This window comes from Atractosteus spatula, chromosome 12 (genome assembly GCF_055471065.1).
Source record: "Atractosteus spatula isolate fAtrSpa1 chromosome 12, fAtrSpa1.hap1, whole genome shotgun sequence".
In the NCBI taxonomy this organism is placed as follows: Eukaryota; Metazoa; Chordata; class Actinopteri; order Semionotiformes; family Lepisosteidae; genus Atractosteus; species Atractosteus spatula.
In genome coordinates, this window is record NC_142717.1 from 13118449 (window position 1) to 13136590 (window position 18142).

The following is an 18142-nucleotide window of genomic DNA, read 5'->3' on the forward strand; positions in this document are numbered from 1 at the left end:
TTGACAAATCCAAGTTTGTTTATTGCGATTTCTACATTAGTTGGATTTCATTTGTTTTCCTTCATTCAATACATTATATTTTTGTGGCAGTATCTTGGTTAGATATGTACATTAGAAATGTATTTATTTGATTAAAAAAAGATTGATTTCCATGTTTCGGTGAATTGCTTTTTTTTTTTTTAGCAAATGTGGGTGTTTGATGAGGACACCGGAATGAATTTAAGAGAAATAACATATGTCCCAGGCTTGTACAAAATTTTTGATGAAATTCTTGGTAAGTTTTTTTAAAGAACACTTTAACCTTATTTAGTTATGCTGGGCCCTTTCCAAGAGGCGTTTAGAAACATGTTTTTTTACTTTTAAGAGAGTTAAAACTTCAGCACAATAATATTTCTGTCAGATGAACTGATATATTAAAATGTATATGTGATAATAAGTATGTGGATAATAATTTTAATTAGCATTCAGAATATTTTGATGCTGTATATCTTCCATATTGTTTTCTACATCTTAATACTGTAATAAAAATTGTATACATATTCTCCCCACAGTTACACTTCATAGTAAAATATTAATGTTAAATAGCTTGCATGTAATTATATGACACCTTGAAATATGTGTTGGAGTTACACATTTTAATTATAATACAGAAATATACCAGAGAGGATACTTTATCATTTGGTCAGAATTTTTTGGGTTGACGCATGCTAACTGCAAAATGTGGGAATTCTGCCTGCCTAGCTAATTGCGGCATCTGTACAAACATTTTAATTTTTCAGAAGAATATTGTGTGATCAGTCAGGAACACCCTTAGTGTCTCAGAATCCTAAGTGTTTACCAATGAGTTCCATGCAGTTATAAAATGGCGCAGGAGAAAAGTGATGTTAGACATTAAATAAGGATTTTTTCTTAAACTTTTGCAGTTCAATTTTAGGCATCATCCACTTCATTGCAATAGAAATCAGTGCATAGGTGTAAATTCTTGGTATGTGAAATAATCACCTTTAGCATAAAAAGAAAATTACCAAGCACAATAACAAGTTAGTAAATAAGAAATAAAAGAAAGTGAAAGAAAAACAGAAAATATGAAACTCACTTTATTTCATGTATTGGAGACAGAGTGTTTTGTGGAACTGAAAGTCTTATCTGTTTTTCTCTCAAAACCATTTTTTCTTGTAACTTTTTTCTTTTAGTCAATGCTGCTGACAATAAACAGAGGGATAAGAACATGTCTTGTATTAAAATAACCATTGACCCGTAAGTTTATTTTTTCTTACGTTTATAATTACTTTGCTCATAATTTGCAGGGGATTGAAAAATATACTTCCAGTCTCTCAATCACTGGAGTTAGCAGGATTTTGTCCCAATTTATTCTGCAATTAACTGTTATTTAATAGTGTTTTCTCATTGGAATTTACTAAGAGCTGGTTCCTACAATCAACAGTATGTAGTAATGATTAAAAGTTTAAACCAAAAGTTGGTGCACTGCTGTTGACCCCTTGAGCAAGATATGTCACATAGATTGCTTCAGTTAATATACCCATCTGTTTAAATGGGAGCAAATGTAAGTCACTTTGTATAAAAGCATAAGACAAATGAATAGCAATTTGTAATTGTTGGGTGCCCTATTAGGTTAAAAATGGGATGAGAGAGAAAGTCTTATTATAATTAAAAGGTGTCAGTGTTATTTATTATGAGGCTGTTAGTGTGTTCAAAGTTCTAAGTGAAGCCCTTTGTATGTAGTTTCACATTTAATGTGTAGTGATAGAATTTGATTTATGTACTTTTTTAAAGCAATGGGAAAACTCAAGGGAAATGAATAGGATTAACAGAAAATGATGAGGCAGGTAATGCATATTTCTTGGCTCTTCTTCAGCGTAGGATGTGATTTTAAGATGCTGCAGGAGTTGCCAATAAATACTTTCTATGTGATGGTTTTAGAAGTAACTCCTTTTTTTCTTCATTGCTTATCTTTTCTCTTCCTGGTAACCAGGCTCAATGTAATGGATAACCTTGGTGTGCATTGTTTTTCAGGGAAGCAAATCTCATCAGCATATGGAACAATGGCAAGGGAATTCCAGTGGTGGAACACAAAGATGAGAAAATGTATGTTCCAGCTTTAATCTTTGGGCAGCTCTTAACATCAAGTAATTATGATGATGAGGAGAAGAAAGTTACAGGTAAGCAGACCTTAAGAGTTTTTTTTTACCTTGCGCCTGTAGAAATATGTGAGTTTTTGTGGACTTAAATATTTTTTCCTCTTTTCAGGTGGTAGGAACGGTTATGGTGCTAAACTCTGCAATATTTTCAGCACAAAATTCACAGTTGAAACTGCATGCAAGGAATACAAACACAGCTTCAAACAGGTAAACGTTATGGACTAAAGTGTTGGCACAGATAATGTGCCCTACATAATCATGTTTTCTTTGCATTTCAGAATTTGTACAAAACTATTTTAAATTTGAATTTAAATGGTGTGCATTATAACGGAAGAGTCACTTGTCTGAAGTTATTTAAAATTTCACAAAGAAGGGTTCCTGTGCTCCACATCCTAGGTCTCATGAGTTTCGATTTCTGACTTGTTTAGAACATTCTATTTCTGTAATTTAACATATTGTGATTACTAGAAAATTCATTTGTTGTTAATAACATTTAAGTCTTTAAAACTTTTAATGATAACTTGTGGTCCAACACTGTTCTTACCTTTAGTTTATAATATCATGCACATTGCTACATTAAACTAGTGTCCCCAAAACAAGCCTGATTACTTGCATGATAGAAGAATGTGGACGCTTGGATTTTATATAATAGATCTTACTGTCAACATTACCCTTTCTTTTTGTATTTTTTTTTTAGCGCTTGCAAATGGAAGCCTGCTTGATCATTTTTTAAATATGCAATGTTTTTTTCTGTTTTCTCTGTTGACAGAAAGATATTTAAATTAGTTTACATTTGTTTAGATTACATGAGTGGATTTCTAGAATTACTTACGTAAATCTCTTCAGTTACGTTAAAGTGTTAAGTCCGCAATTTCTTTAAATATTTGCTGTCAGATAGCTGTGATCAATCGTATTTTAATGTGTTTTTGCAGACTTGGATGAACAACATGACAAAAACAAGTGACCCCAAAATTAAATACTTTGATGGGGAAGATTTCACGTGCATAACATTCCAGCCAGACTTGGCAAAGTTCAAAATGGAAAAGCTGGACAAGGACATTGTTGCCCTTCTTACAAGGAGGGCTTATGATGTTGCTGGGTCATGCAAAGGAGTCAAAGTCATGCTTAATGGAAAGAAACTGCCAGTGAGTTAACCTTCAAATTGTCTCCAGTACCAATAATTATGTTTCCCAGGCCCTGTTACGTAAAATTTACTTCTAAAAAATGCTTTAAAGACTTTTATTATAGCTTATTACGTAATTAATCTAACTCGCAGTCACTATGCCTAAAGTGTGTAACAGAATTGATGCATCTGAAATATTTTTTTAATGCTTATAAGCAAGATTTATTCCATCGGTTCTCGTCCAAGGTTTTACTTGCCATGTGAAGGTGTCTAGAGTCATATAATTTACTGAAGCGGCTTGGCATGTATTCTGATTTACTGTCCATTTATTGTTCTTTTCAGGTTAATGGATTCCGCAGCTACGTAGATCTATACGTAAAGGACAAGCTGGATGAAACTGGTGTTGCACTGAAGGTTGTTAATGAGACTGTGAATGACAGATGGGAAGTTTGTCTCACAATGAGTGAGAAAGGCTTTCAGCAGATCAGCTTTGTGAATAGCATTGCCACTACAAAGGTAAGTACAACTGATGTGTGCCAGATCTGTTTTTCAAAATGGACATTTTGAAATACACACCTGACCAGATATATACAGCACATCAGATTCACTCTGTATGGTTTTTAACATTTATTTTTTAAACCTTCTTTTTTTTTAGGGTGGCAGACACATTGATTACGTGGTTGATCAGATAGTTAGTAAGCTGATTGAAGTGGTGAAAAAGAAGAACAAAGCAGGAGTCTCTGTGAAACCTTTTCAGGTTTGCTGCCTCTTTTCTTATTAGTCATTTATAAGGTTTAAGAAACATTTATAGGCTTTATGTTTACGATGTTGGTAGTATAAATACAAAATCCTGTTTAAACTTCTAAGCAAGTTATTTTTTTTCTTTTATGTCTTACCTCTTTTTGGTGTCTTTTGAATTTCTTATATTGCATATTTTAATCAGTTTGTGATCTTTCTCAGGTTAAGAATCATATCTGGGTTTTTGTTAATTGCCTAATTGAGAACCCAACCTTTGATTCCCAAACAAAGGAAAACATGACACTCCAAACTAAAAGCTTTGGATCCAAATGTGTGTTTTCAGAGAAATTCATTAGAGGGGTAAGTGACTGTCTTGTGTAATTATCCCTATATAAAAAATAATAAACAAAACAACCTAACTTGTAATTTTTACTTTTTAGGCCACTAATTGTGGTGTTGTGGAAAGCATACTCAATTGGGTGAAATTCAAGGCTCAGACACAACTGAACAAAAAATGTTCATCTGTGAAGTACAGCAAAATTAAGGGCATTCCAAAGCTGGATGATGCCAATGATGCTGGTAAGGTTTAATATCACTTATTTCATGGCTTTTGGTGTACTTATCCCTGTCTACTGAGACTTACTGAGTTACAATGAAACTTGTGGTGTGTGCAAAAGCTTTGGAAATTGAGTTTTAAAGCTAAACTGACTACATTGAGCTTTTGGGACAGTGACACTTAAAACATCATTCACACCACACAAGTTTGACCTGAAGGGTTTTTTTTGCACTGCTTTTGTCCATGCACTGCTTTTTCACTGAAAGTATGAAATGCAGTGTCAGCACATGCTTTACCTGAAAATGTTTTACAGGTGGTAAACATTCCTCTGAGTGCACACTCATTTTGACTGAAGGGGATTCTGCCAAATCTTTGGCAGTATCAGGTCTTGGTGTCATTGGTCGTGATCGATATGGAGTCTTTCCACTTAGAGGTAAAATCCTCAATGTGCGAGAAGCATCGCACAAACAGGTATGCTTCTAATTTAACTAATGCTTCCTTATTTAGGCATACTATTTATAGCTTATTTTTTCACCAATTACCTGATAGTAACCAAACAGGAAGGACTTGAAAAGTGCCCCCCTTGTGATTGTATGGTTTGTGATTTTCTTCTCATCCCATCAGTGCTAGTACCCGTTTGTAAAGCTAAGTGGACTACAGCAATTCTAGAGACTAGTTTGTTTAACGGTATACCATAGGTATTTGCAACAGGGGCTTGGAACCTCTGGCCCTCTGAATCCAGAGCCCCAAAAGCCAATCCAGGCTGTCTGCTCTTAAAGTGCTTTGTTTTCCCTTGTTTCTGTTAACTCAGGACAACCACGGATTGAATTACTGAAGGCCACACAGAGCCATCCATTTATCAAATATTTAAAAAATCATTTAAAATGTATTTTTATTAAATCGATTAGATTTTCTTATTGATAAATACCAATAAAGCCCCTTTCATTTTCAAAAAACATGTTCTTTATTGCTACAGAAGTGCTCTCTCTCTTTTTGAAAGTATTGCAAAAACAGAATACCTTTTACCTGTCTCAGCTGAGATGGGCACTCTATATTCCACTCAGTGACCCTGAGGTTTGAGCTTGGGTCATGTCAGTGATTGTGCCCAGGATCTTCCAAACAGCAGCACAGACTGTAGCTGGCTTCACACAGGAAAGGGTTGGGATTATTGTCAGCTGAGGCTTTTTTTTCGTTTCCTGCCAAACAAGGACTAGTGAGGTTTTCCATGCACCCAGGTTTGCTGTGATGGCAGTGAGCAAAACACTTCTCCAATTGATGCTGAAATTCCTGTACATAACTGCAGGACTAGCAGTGTGTCGAGCATGAATGATTAGATGACGGAAGAAATCAGAGGAGCTTGTCAGCCCATACTCTTTCTGACATAACATAAGGTCATTACATAGAGAAGAGACATAAAGACACAACTGGTGATTCCAGGTTGGGTGGGCATGTAATAAAAAATAATACATGGTTCTAAACTAATTTAAAAAAAATCAGTTTTTCCTAACTGCTGTAGATAGTAGCTCACCTAAAATTGTATTAATGAAATAGACGTGTAGAATCAAAACATTTCATTGAAAATTAGTCAGAAATATATCTGGGTACTAATTATTTCTTTTTCCCACCAATTAAGATTATGGAAAATGCGGAAATCAACAACATCATCAAAATAGTTGGGCTGCAGTACAAGAAAAGCTATGACGACGCTGAGTCTCTTAGATCTCTTCGCTATGGAAAGATTATGATAATGACTGACCAGGTGAGACTGCCGTTTTTTTATTGAGCGCTTGTTTATATCTTGGAAGTAGTACGTCTTTTAAGTTTCTTTCTACACAACTGCTTATATTCTTTTTAATCCAATCTTAGGATCAGGATGGTTCCCACATTAAAGGTTTACTTATCAACTTTTTTCATCACAACTGGCCATCGCTTTTAAGGCACAGCTTCCTGGAAGAGTTCATCACTCCTATTGTAAAGGTAAGGTGCTCTGGAATTCACCTATAACGGTAAAGTAACATTGGAGTAAATAATTTTACCTGCTTTGAATGAGACGTTTTGGTCATCGTATTGTTAAAGATCAGCATGCGTCCTCTCTTGTCTTCCATAGACTTTTTCTTTTTGTTTAGTATTTAGTGTGCAATTTCAGTGTTTATTTTTCGGGCACTTGACATCCCTTAAAATTAACCTTTGGCTGATTTTGTCTGCTGGTTAAAAACTGTTTTGCCTCTTCACTGTCTCCAGCACAATTTACAGGAGACTCTGATCACTAATCACAGAGCTGGATTAAGTCACAATTCTGTTTTACAGATTGCCAATAAATATGTTGTGGTTGTATGATTGTTTTAGCTAATTTTTGAAACATACATATCAACAGTACTGTTTTCAACAGAATGGAGCTGCATACTAAGCTAATATGACAGCTAGCACAACTACATTATTTCAAATAATATATTAATGATGCTAAAAAAAAGTCCCATAGTCAGAGGGCAATGAAGAAGTTCATGGCTGCAGTTGGGCTTACCAACTATGTTTTGCTGACTTTTGTCAATGTGTTATGTCACAAATACCATCAATTGCACAAACTGATTAATTAAAAAAATCCTACGTGAGTTATAATTCAATATATCAAAACTATATTAAGATGTACCTTTTGCAAATGTTGTATCTTTTTTCAGGCTAGCAAGAACAAGCAAGAATTGTCATTTTACAGTATACCAGAGTTTGATGAATGGAAGAAGCAAACTGAAAACTTCAAAACCTGGCACATAAAGTACTACAAAGGTGTGTTATTGGTTTAATTTCATAGATTGATGTAATGATTGTTGTGCTTAGAATGGGAAACCCATTTTTTAGTCTACTTTCTTATATACATCCGCTTTTGTAGTTACCTACATATACATACCTTTGCTTCGATTACTTATTTACAGGTTTAGGTACCAGTACAAGCAAAGAGGCAAAAGAGTATTTTGCTGATATGGAGAGACACAGAATCATGTTTAAATATGCTGGTTCAGAAGATGATGCTGCCATTACTCTGGTATGTAAATGTCTTTTGTTTTGTTGCGTTTACAGTATAGGACTATTTATCATGGCTTATGTATTCAGCTTTTTAAAGTATTTTTACTTAATTAATCTAAGTATCGTAGTTCTAAATGTAATGTTTTCTGAGAAACACAATCTTTTAGGCTTAATTTTGAAGTTTTGCTTTTTATATGGCTTTGGAGGGAAATTAAAAACTCCCAAAAAATGAATCAGGGTGGGAATGTGCAGAATTTTGCAGCTCCATGTTGCAGATGACTTCGGTGATCATTCACTGATCTAATATAATTGCTATCAGTTTAATCATTGTACATTTGCAGGAATTGAATTTGTATTATGCCATGAAAATATACAGTAATATTTCCCGTGATTGGGTCATAAGCATAAAATATCCTTTTGCATGCTGCCATATTAATAAAACTGCTACTGAAAACTGCTACTGTTCTTAATTGGTGATAGGCCTTCAGTAAAAAGAAAACTGATGACAGAAAAGAATGGCTGACAAACTTCATGGAAGACAGGCGACAACGAAGAATGCATGGCTTACCAGAGGTCAGAGAGAAAAGCTGGAACTGAAATTTAAAACCACAGTGATGCTCATTTTTATTTTTTTTATACTTTTGGAAATTATATTTTGAGGAAAGATTCTACATTAATGTGATTTTGTAAAGATCATGACATGGATATGTGCAAAGTGACATTGTTGTAGAACTCTTGAATGTATACATGCCCTTTCATTTTCATCTGTGTAGCATAGTGTGTTTTCAGAATTATGTTTTTTTTGCCTGATGGTGAGGGTACATTTACAGTAACATATTTTTACAAACTGAAGGAAGGTACTTTCTGTGTTCTTGTAGCAATACCTTTATGGTACACAAACAAAGCAGCTGACCTACAATGACTTCATTAACAAGGAGCTGATACTTTTTTCAAACTCGGATAATGAAAGATCCATTCCATCTCTTGTTGATGGTAAGTTGGATGTTTTTGTGTCTTTCAGAATAGAATTAAAAGCTTAATCATACTTCCTTTAATAATTGAAATATTGTTAATGATTACAGTATTAAAACCTGATATTGCTGCTTTGAGTCTGTCGGTGCCTGTGTTGAAAATATTTTACATGAGATATTTTACTTATTTAAAACATGAGTGAAATCTAAAATAAAATTAAAAAATGGCTTTTATCATTAATTAATTTTAAAATAATGTATTTCAAAGGCTTGAAGCCTGGTCAGAGGAAGGTCCTTTTCACCTGCTTGAAGAGAAATGACAAACGAGAAGTCAAGGTTGCTCAGCTGGCTGGATCTGTGGCGGAAATGTCTGCATATCACCATGGTGAGGTGAGTATAACAGTGCTTTGCGCTGTCATTTCCTGGTACAGCTAAAATCTTTAAAGATTTAGTGAACTAATAACTTCTATTTATTTTTAAATCTAGCAAGCATTGATGATGACCATTGTGAACTTGGCTCAGAACTTTGTGGGAAGCAACAACATCAACATTCTCCAACCGCTTGGCCAGTTTGGTACCAGAATTAATGGGGGAAAGGATGCTGCCAGTCCCCGTTACATCTTCACACTGCTCAGGTGACCGCTATCTTCAGAGCTTGGTGTTTAGCATTATGTTAGTCAGGCTGAAAGATCTCTGGATTTTGTACTTTAAAGTGCTAAACAAAACAAATTCTAGTACGTATGAGTTAATTTCATAATTAAGTATGGATGAATTTCATTCTTTGAAACAGAAAATTGTTTTCGGTGCTGTGTTTTGTAAGAAGATGGATATTTCCTAAGCAGAAAGAAGTAGGGATTCATCCCATAGTTGAAAGTACAAGAAAGTGAAATGCACAGTGTAGTTATAGGATCTTCTTGATGTATGCAGAGGAGAGCTGGAGAGCAGAAATATAAGGCAAAAGGATGGGCTGGCGAAATAAAGGTGACAATGACTAAAAAATTTGCCCAGTGCTGAGTAGAGTCTATTTAGTATATAGATGCAATAATGCCCAAGAAGGTGTAAGCATGGTTTTAAGGCACTAAAGCTGTCACAAGTCATTGCAGTTTAACTCTAGTGATTGTGTGGGCTACGCTTGTTCTTTCCACACCAAAATCATTTACACGATTCCTATTGCTAGTCTGACATAGGGATCTAAAATGAGTGCTTTTAAAAGCAGATGACTTTCCATATGAACGAATGTTTTGTCTGTATGTTTTTATGTAGTCCTTTGGCAAAGATGCTGTTTCCAGCAGTGGATTCCAATTTGCTGAAGTTCCTGTATGATGATAACCAAAAGGTTGAGCCGGAGTGGTACATTCCTATTATTCCACTGGTTCTTGTAAATGGAGCAGAAGGTATTGGAACAGGATGGGCTTGTAAAATTCCAAACTATGACCCAAGAGAGATTGTGAACAACATTAATCGAATGCTTGATAACCAGGATCCACTGCCCATGGTAATTTTTTTTTCTTCTAACAATAGCCATTAATGTTTCCTCTATAACAATAAACAGTATTTACAGACAGCATAAAGAAAAACAAAGTCGTCTATAGTAGTGAACATTTTAGAACGCAGTATAAGCTTTTCATCATTCTACCATCTTAGAGATTGACATTGATATGCATATTAGATTACCCTTATTTGTATTATTTTGACTTGTGTTTTTCTTCACAACATAATTTCTTTATAGTGATTACAAAAGATGTTAATCTATCATTTTATTTTGCCCTGAATAGCTTCCTAGTTACAAAAACTTCAAAGGTACCATCCACGAGCTGGGTCAGAATCAGTACCTTGTCAGTGGGGAGGTCTCTGTCCTGGACAAAAACACAATAGAGATCACAGAGCTTCCAGTCAGGACATGGACACAGGCAAGTTTACTCTCTCCATTCTCTGGCCTGTTGGGTGCCTGTATTGTATTAAATCTAAATATAGACATTTTGGTGGAAAAAACATTAGGCTGCTCAAACAAGACTATACATAAATATAACTGAAGGAACCTCATTCTTTCCAACAGGACTGCTGAAACAATTATATCTGTATTTCACTGTATTTTTTTATGAAATTGTTATTTTCTTGCATATTTATGAATACATTATAAACAAGTGGAGTCTGGAACTTTGTCACTAATATCTGTTCCTTAAAAAGGAAAAGGAAAACTGTTATTTTAATTTTAATATCGTCTCACCTTATATATAATAACCATTCTATATCATCTTGGTACATTAATTCTAGTATGATGTAAATTGTTGCTTAATTAAAACATTGATGAAAGCAACATTTTTTCCTGTGTGCCCTTATAATTGTATAAAATTCAGCTTCTGCAGAATTATAACATGTATATATCCATATTAAAGCACTGCTTCTCTTTTTAGACAAATCTTTGAAGAATAAAAAACTGTATTCCACGTTGGTTTAAGTTAATAGAAATTGACTTTGTTTTGATATACAGATCAAATAAACCTTTCCACACAAAATCTAGTCATTTCATCATAATCTCTGTTTTTCTTATAGTTTTGTGTTGTTTGTTTTCTTTAGGCTTACAAAGAGCAAGTTCTTGAGCCAATGCTTACAGGAACAGAGAAAACACCTGCCTTGATAACAGACTATAAGGAGTATCACACTGATACAACAGTGAAGTTTGTAGTAAGAATGACAGAGGAAAAGCTGGCACAAGCAGAAGCAGCTGGACTACATAAAGTCTTCAAGTTACAGTCAAGTCTGACTTGCAACTCCATGGTAAATATTAAGTGCTATTGGTCAAAACAGGCTTCAGGTCCTCGGTAGGAAAATTGTTCTAATCTATTTGCATTTCCAAACTGATGTTTTTAACAGTGAAGATTTCCTTTGATTGGGTGTTATTACTTGGACATATCTTGAAGCTGTAAAAATGGAAGGTCCTTTACAAATGAGACAAGATAATGACAATGTGTGTACAACATTTGGCTCCTAACAGCCAATTAATCCATGGATCTTGTCCAGCCTTTTGGTTTAGGGAGGTATGAGTTTTGACGACATGGCTAGTTGCCTTGTTCTGTACTCTTACATACCTTTGTGTGAAAATAAATTAATTTGCTTCCCTTTTAGGGTCTGCATGTTTCACTGTTACATTTGAAGTCTGCTTAAAAGTTTCTTTACTTTTTCTTTACAGGTTCTTTTTGACCACATGGGGTGTCTGAAGAAATATGAAGCTGTGCAAGACATTCTGAAAGAATTCTTTGAACTTAGGTTGCATTATTATAAACTGCGGAAAGACTGGCTCGTTGGTATGCTAGGAGCAGAGTCCGCCAAACTTTCTAATCAGGCACGGTTTGTCCTGGAGAAGATCGAGGGAAAAATATCTATTGGTAAAATCAAGTTTTTTGTAACAATACTGAACATTTTTGTGTATACCGTAACATAAATCTTTATGCACATATTTAGAGAAGCATCTTTTACTTTTGGCACAAATTTAATTCCACATTTAGAGAGGGTTTTATAGTTATATAAACTTAAACTGATTTTTTTTCTTTAATCAAAGTTTTATAAAGTTCCTAAATTCCCTTTTTCAGGTATACATTTTATGTCATTATGGCAATATCTGGGATCAGTTGTAATACTCCTGGTATCGGTTTTGTGTTTTGTTTTTGTGTAGAGAATAAATCTAAGAGAGATCTGATTAGAATGCTTGTCCAGAGAGGATATGAATCTGATCCAGTAGCTGCCTGGAACAAGGCTCAAGAGAAGGTATTTTTGTATTTCTGTTTTTATTGTTTTGAAATGTACTGCTACCCTTGTTCTCAGGAATGAATAAGTGGTAACTTCACATCTCATCACTTTCAATAACCTCTTATCCAATTTAGGGTCATGGTGGCCCAGAGCCTGTCCCAGGAAGCATTGGGGCTAAGGTGGGATACACCCTGGATGGGATACCAGGCCAGCAATAGGGCACACACAGACACAAATATACACACACTCACACTAGGGCCAATTTTACAGAAGCCCATTAACCTACCAGTAAGTCTTTGGACTGTGTGAGGAAATTGGCGCACCTGGAAAAAACCCACATGAACACGGAGAGAAGATGAAAACTTCCTCAGAAAACACCTCAGGAATTGAACCCAGTGCTGGGAGGCAGCAACACTAACCTATGCCACTGCCCGAAGTGGTAACCTGATGCTCTTAAATTAATACCTGGCTTTTTGTTATCTATTCTAACTGAACAGATGATGGAAGAGGATGACATGGATGACAATGATGATGCTAGCTCCGTTGACTCTGGCTCAGCCAGTGGACCTAATTTTAATTACATTTTAGGCATGTCTTTGTGGTGCCTAACTAAAGAGAAAGTTGAAGAGCTCTTAAAACAAAGAGATGTGAAGGTAAAGCTTTGAGTTAACATTGATTATTTGTTGTATTTATGTAGGAAAAGAGATTACTGGCAGATGAGAGTTGCTGTCTTTATTACATTTAAAGATTTTTTGCACAGGAGCAGAATTTAATTTCTTTGTTGTGCCAGTGTTTTGTACCAAATTAGTACATGATAAAAACTTTAAATTGTCTCATTAGAACTAGAGGATTTTGACATGTGAAGTATGTCCATGTAAGACAAGATTATTAATGTCCACCCACCAACTCGTCATAACTTTGTGCTATAAGGTACTCTGAAAGCTACCCAATAATTTATCTAACCCTTTGTATAATCACAATTCTCTGTTACAGAAAAGTGAAGTCAACGATCTCCAAAGAAAATCCCCAGTAGATCTCTGGAGAGAAGACCTGGCAGTATTCATTGAGGAGCTTGATGTAAGTGCTATCCATTTTGAATGGTTTTGTAGTTATTTAAGTTTTTTTTATTTTACTTGTATAGCCTCCTGCGCATCATGACCCTCAAATAATAAAATGGTTACTAAAAGTGAATGATTTTTAAATGTCAATGATATATTTAATTTTGGGTAATTCCATGAATGCATTTGATTATACTAAAACATACTTTATATTATAAAGTGCCTATAGAAATCTACACCCCCTTGGACTTTTTCACATTTTATTGTGTTACCATGATGTATTTAATTGAGGATTTTTGCCACTCATCAACACAAAGTACTCTATAATTTGTGTGATTTGTGTTGATGAGTGGCAAAGATTCTCAGTTATACATCATGGTTCCATGCTGTAACACAGGGGTTCCTGTTCCCACTGGGGGTTTGGTTCCCAAACGGTACTGCAGGGGGTTCGTGAGATTGTGATGGAAACGTCAATGTCAAATTAAATAGTCCTATTAATAAATAATGATGTAATAATAAGAGTCAGAAAAACAATAGTAGCAATATTAAAATTTTACAAAGTGAAAAGAAGCATGTTAAGAGGGTTGCTGTAGCATTTATCTACATTTATTGAAAGGTTTGATTTAGTGAAAATCTCAAGGGGGTACCTATACAAATAATTTAGGTTGAAGGGGTTCAGCTGACAAAAAAGGTTGGGAACCCCCTGCTGTAACAATAAAATGTGAAAAAGCCCAAGGAGGGTGTAGACTTTCTATAGACACTGTACCTGGTGATTTTATATCACCATAAGTATTTGGTAAATTTCAGAGCATAAAAGTCAGTGTTTGGCTGTGTGGTGAAGCATCACATAATAAGAACACAAAACATAATAATGCAACAAGAAAGATTACAAACGAGCAGTCTAGCCCAGTTTGTAGTTAGTAGTTAATTGATCCAAGGATTTCATCCACCAGTTTCTTGAAAGAAACTTTTGCTCAACTTCAAACAGCATGTCTGAGTAGCCTGTTCCATACTCCCACAACCCTTTGAGTAAAGAAATATCTCCTTTTCTTGATTTTATATGCACTTCCAGGTGGTTTTCACTTGTGGCCTCTGGTTCGTGGGAGAATGCATGCAATTGCCCAAAAATAAAATACGTATTATGTCTGTCTCATAATAATCACAAGATCACAAAAATTACTTTTTGAAAGTAAAAGTAAATCTTGACATTGCTGCCCGGATACTTTTTGAGGGTACTGTATAACAACACATAACTCTTAGCATAACACGACTTTATGGTTTCTATGAAGAAATCGTTACAGTGGGTTATATTTACATGTGTTTATTAACTCTGATAGGATTTAATCTTACTTTATTTTTCTGGTTAGAGAGTGGAAGCTCAAGAAAAGGAGGACATGCTGGCGGGAAAATCAACCAGGCTCATTAAGGGCAAAATTGGCAAACCTAAAGTGAAGAAGATGCATCTAGAAGAGACCTTGCCTTCACCATTTGGACGAAGAATTGTTCCACAAATCACTCAAGCAATGAAAGCAGATGCTTCCAAAAAGTTGACTAAAAAGAAAAAGGTCAGTTTGTATACTTGTAAAAACAATTCCCAAAATTAGTGGAGTATAATTAATTTTCAATATTGTATGTGAACTTTTATCTGTTTTTTTTCTTTTTCAAAATGTTTTTATCTCTCTTATGATCTCATGTTGATCAAAACCAGTTTACTGAAGGGTTTCTTTATGCAGGGAGATGGAGATTTGGTTGTGAAAAGTGAGTTTGAAGAGGAGCTGGTGACATTGACAGAAGAAGGAGCTGGAGAAAACTCTATAAATTCATCAGCGGTCAAAGTGAAAGCCCCCCGTGTAAAAAAAGAGAAAAAAGAGCCAGGTGTGTGTTGTGAACATTTTCGCAGTGAGGAGTGGAATTCTTTTTCAGGTTAGGTGTGAATTTGGCACCATCCCAGATCATAAGTTTGTAAAATCGTGTCACCCTTTCTAAAGTGAGTCACCCTGATTGTTTTTCAGATAAGAGACTGAAACTGTTTCTCAGTTTCGTCCCTCCTCTCTCTACAAAGCTGACTTCATAGCATAGCATGTAACAGGGAATCCTCTCTTGGTCACAAATTAAGTTATGGTGTGAAACACTTTTGCGTTGCAGGAATGGACCAAAGTAGTCATATATAGATATGTTAGTTGGTAAACACCAGTACGTTTTGTTTTGTATTCATTTTGAGCATGTTTTTAATAAGGAGATATTTTTGTACTAATGACATGAACAAATTATTCACCATAGTAAAAATGAAAAATTCTGTTATTTTGAAACCATGACTTGTGCATGTGCTTATTCCGTTTTGTTTATACTTACAGAACAAGAAACACGATTTTCAATGGCTTTTTCCCTTATTTATACTTTTTATGCTTAATCCGAAGTTGATGCTGTAATCTCTGCTGACATTACATTTTTCTCAATCCCCTTAAAACCTATTTAGCCCTTATACATATTTAGAAGTAGAGATAAATGTTAAAATATGTATTATTTAAACTTGTTTGCAGGCACTCCTAGAGCACGAAAAACACCTGCGCCGAAAGGTAGTGCCAAAAAAGTGAAGAAAAGGAACCCATGGTCAGAGGACGATTCCAAATCCGAAAGTGACTTGGAGGACAGCGAACCTGTGGTTATCCCACGAGACACAAAATCTCAGAGAGCTTCAGGTTTGTATTTTAGATTTTTAATATATGCTTTTAAAGTTTCTTTTATGTATTTTTTATATGTAGACATTGAAATGAAGGGAAAAAATCTGTTAACTCTGTCATGATTGTGCACAGAAGCAATTCAGACACTATAGGCGATTCTTCTGAGCTGTGGGCAGCTGAGATCTGTAGTCTCTCATGTAATACTGAAGATTAGCTGAACATCTTACCAGTGTGTTTTAGTTTTGGTTGGCTATGTTAGATATCAGTTTTTAATTTTTCAAGCTTAGGAAGAAGCGTGTTGTAAAATTAAACTAGTGCTGATTGTAATTTTTTATCTGGATTCTAAAACTTTTAGCTTTCTTTAGAAAATTAATTTTAGCAAAGGTTTTCTTAAGTGATAGCAGACTTTGCCAAGGAAACATGAAAGCCTCTACAATACTTACAGCTGTAACTAACACAAATGCTTGAATTTCGTCTGAAAGCTGTTAATAGAAAACCAAAGTAATGTGTAAAGTTGGATTTTTTTATGGAAAAAGAAGTATGTATCATTGTTTTGAGTCATTGTTATTTATTTAAATAGCAATGCTGGTCCCTACACTGTATGTGCAGCCAGAAAACTGACATTAATATGGTAATGATTATAGGAAAACAATGAATAGCAGGGTTCACTATTCCTTTTTAATGGAGCAGTGAAATTTTAATGAAATTTTGGAAGTGAAGAAAGATGCATTAAACAAAATGGTCTTTGGGAAATTTTAAATAATGTGCATGACTTTCTTCAAGTGTGTGATTTTGGCTTAATTTTTTCGTGAATGTGGTTAAACATACGTTTTCAGATACCATCTGAAGTTCATTAACTTTATTTTCCCTTCCCCATTACAAAACATCAAGAAACCCATTTTTTGTCTGTAATATACACCTATCTTACCTTATGTTTTCTGAAAAAATGTTCATTGACAAATTTTGAGTATTTGATATCTAAGCTCTGAAGATAATCGCCTCTAAGCTGTTTAAGATATAATCAATATTTATAAAATAAGTTAAAAAAAATATTTTTTGTAAAGTACAATGTTGTTTTAGTACAACACTGAAATCTTTGTAAACACAAGTTAACCGCTATGATCTAGACATCACTGGTTTGAGCTCAGGTCATGTCACTAGTTTTAGCACCAGGATTCTGCAAATGGTAGTACATAGTTGGCTTAGCTCATCTTAGGGTAGGCTTAATATTTGTGAGCTCACAGTAAAACTGCAACCCCAGGTGCTAGCAGGCTTGCAGTGATGTCAGTCAGAAACACATCTCTCCTCCTATTGGGCTGAACCCTCCTGAATGTCAGTGTGGAGTTTGTAGCATGTGAAAAGACGCATGCCTGTCTAAACTTTATTCAGTGAAGATATTGAGGCAGATGTCCTTGTTTTGCTTTGCAGTTGGAAAGCCGAAGTACATCTTTGATTTCTCAGAAGAAGAGGATGATGATCACGAGGAGGAGGAAGAGGATGATGGAGCAATTGTATCTTCACCAGTTAGGAGTTATAAAGATGACTTCAATGCATCTGAAGGCACAGATAAATATGACGATGATGAATTCAGTACTGCTAAATCAACATCTGTAGCAGTGTAAGTATTTTTTTTTTTCCTACCAAACATTTGGTGAATTTTTATATTAAATCATAGTACAGTCATGTTCACTGATCTTTGGATATACTTAAGTTTTGATTTTCAGGAACCTTATATTACATTTTAATATAGCAGAGGATGTATTTTATGTACAACTTGCAGTTTTTGGTTTTGTTCCTTAGTTTGAATGTGTTTCCTGCTACTCATCTTTGTAAATGGTATAGTCCATCTTTAGATGCAAATAATGAAAATGATTTTTTTAATAGATAACTTTAGTAATATTCACTGTGCTGTGAATCAGAGTGTTAGGATTTTATTTGTAATTTTACTTCGTGATTTTAATGTCCATTTCACATTTGATTCCAGAGTTAGCCTCCTCAGTAAACTCAATCTGTCGCCACAAAGACTTCTATAGTAAATATGTAAAGGTTACTGTAAATTAGATTGTAATTACATTATTTCTTTGCTTGTAA

At 34.7% G+C, this 18142-nt stretch overlaps 1 protein-coding gene across 1 annotated transcript in view; it reads left to right on the forward strand.

The window, feature by feature from the left end:
* The window catches only part of top2b (DNA topoisomerase II beta), a 28973-nt gene that overhangs the window by 6066 nt on the left and 4765 nt on the right, over positions 1-18142 (forward strand). The window contains exons 3-31 of the mRNA XM_088929808.1: positions 184-274; positions 1194-1257; positions 2035-2180; positions 2269-2366; positions 3092-3304; positions 3625-3798; positions 3938-4039; positions 4243-4380; positions 4461-4599; positions 4890-5047; positions 6210-6335; positions 6443-6553; positions 7252-7357; positions 7504-7613; positions 8075-8167; positions 8473-8587; positions 8834-8955; positions 9052-9200; positions 9829-10060; positions 10341-10475; positions 11143-11343; positions 11756-11951; positions 12239-12330; positions 12810-12965; positions 13306-13389; positions 14738-14935; positions 15104-15245; positions 15911-16069; positions 17480-17669. Of these exons, the coding sequence (XP_088785934.1) occupies positions 184-274; positions 1194-1257; positions 2035-2180; positions 2269-2366; positions 3092-3304; positions 3625-3798; positions 3938-4039; positions 4243-4380; positions 4461-4599; positions 4890-5047; positions 6210-6335; positions 6443-6553; positions 7252-7357; positions 7504-7613; positions 8075-8167; positions 8473-8587; positions 8834-8955; positions 9052-9200; positions 9829-10060; positions 10341-10475; positions 11143-11343; positions 11756-11951; positions 12239-12330; positions 12810-12965; positions 13306-13389; positions 14738-14935; positions 15104-15245; positions 15911-16069; positions 17480-17669 (4040 nt within the window). The remainder of the gene's footprint in view (positions 1-183; positions 275-1193; positions 1258-2034; positions 2181-2268; positions 2367-3091; positions 3305-3624; positions 3799-3937; positions 4040-4242; positions 4381-4460; positions 4600-4889; positions 5048-6209; positions 6336-6442; positions 6554-7251; positions 7358-7503; positions 7614-8074; positions 8168-8472; positions 8588-8833; positions 8956-9051; positions 9201-9828; positions 10061-10340; positions 10476-11142; positions 11344-11755; positions 11952-12238; positions 12331-12809; positions 12966-13305; positions 13390-14737; positions 14936-15103; positions 15246-15910; positions 16070-17479; positions 17670-18142) is intronic.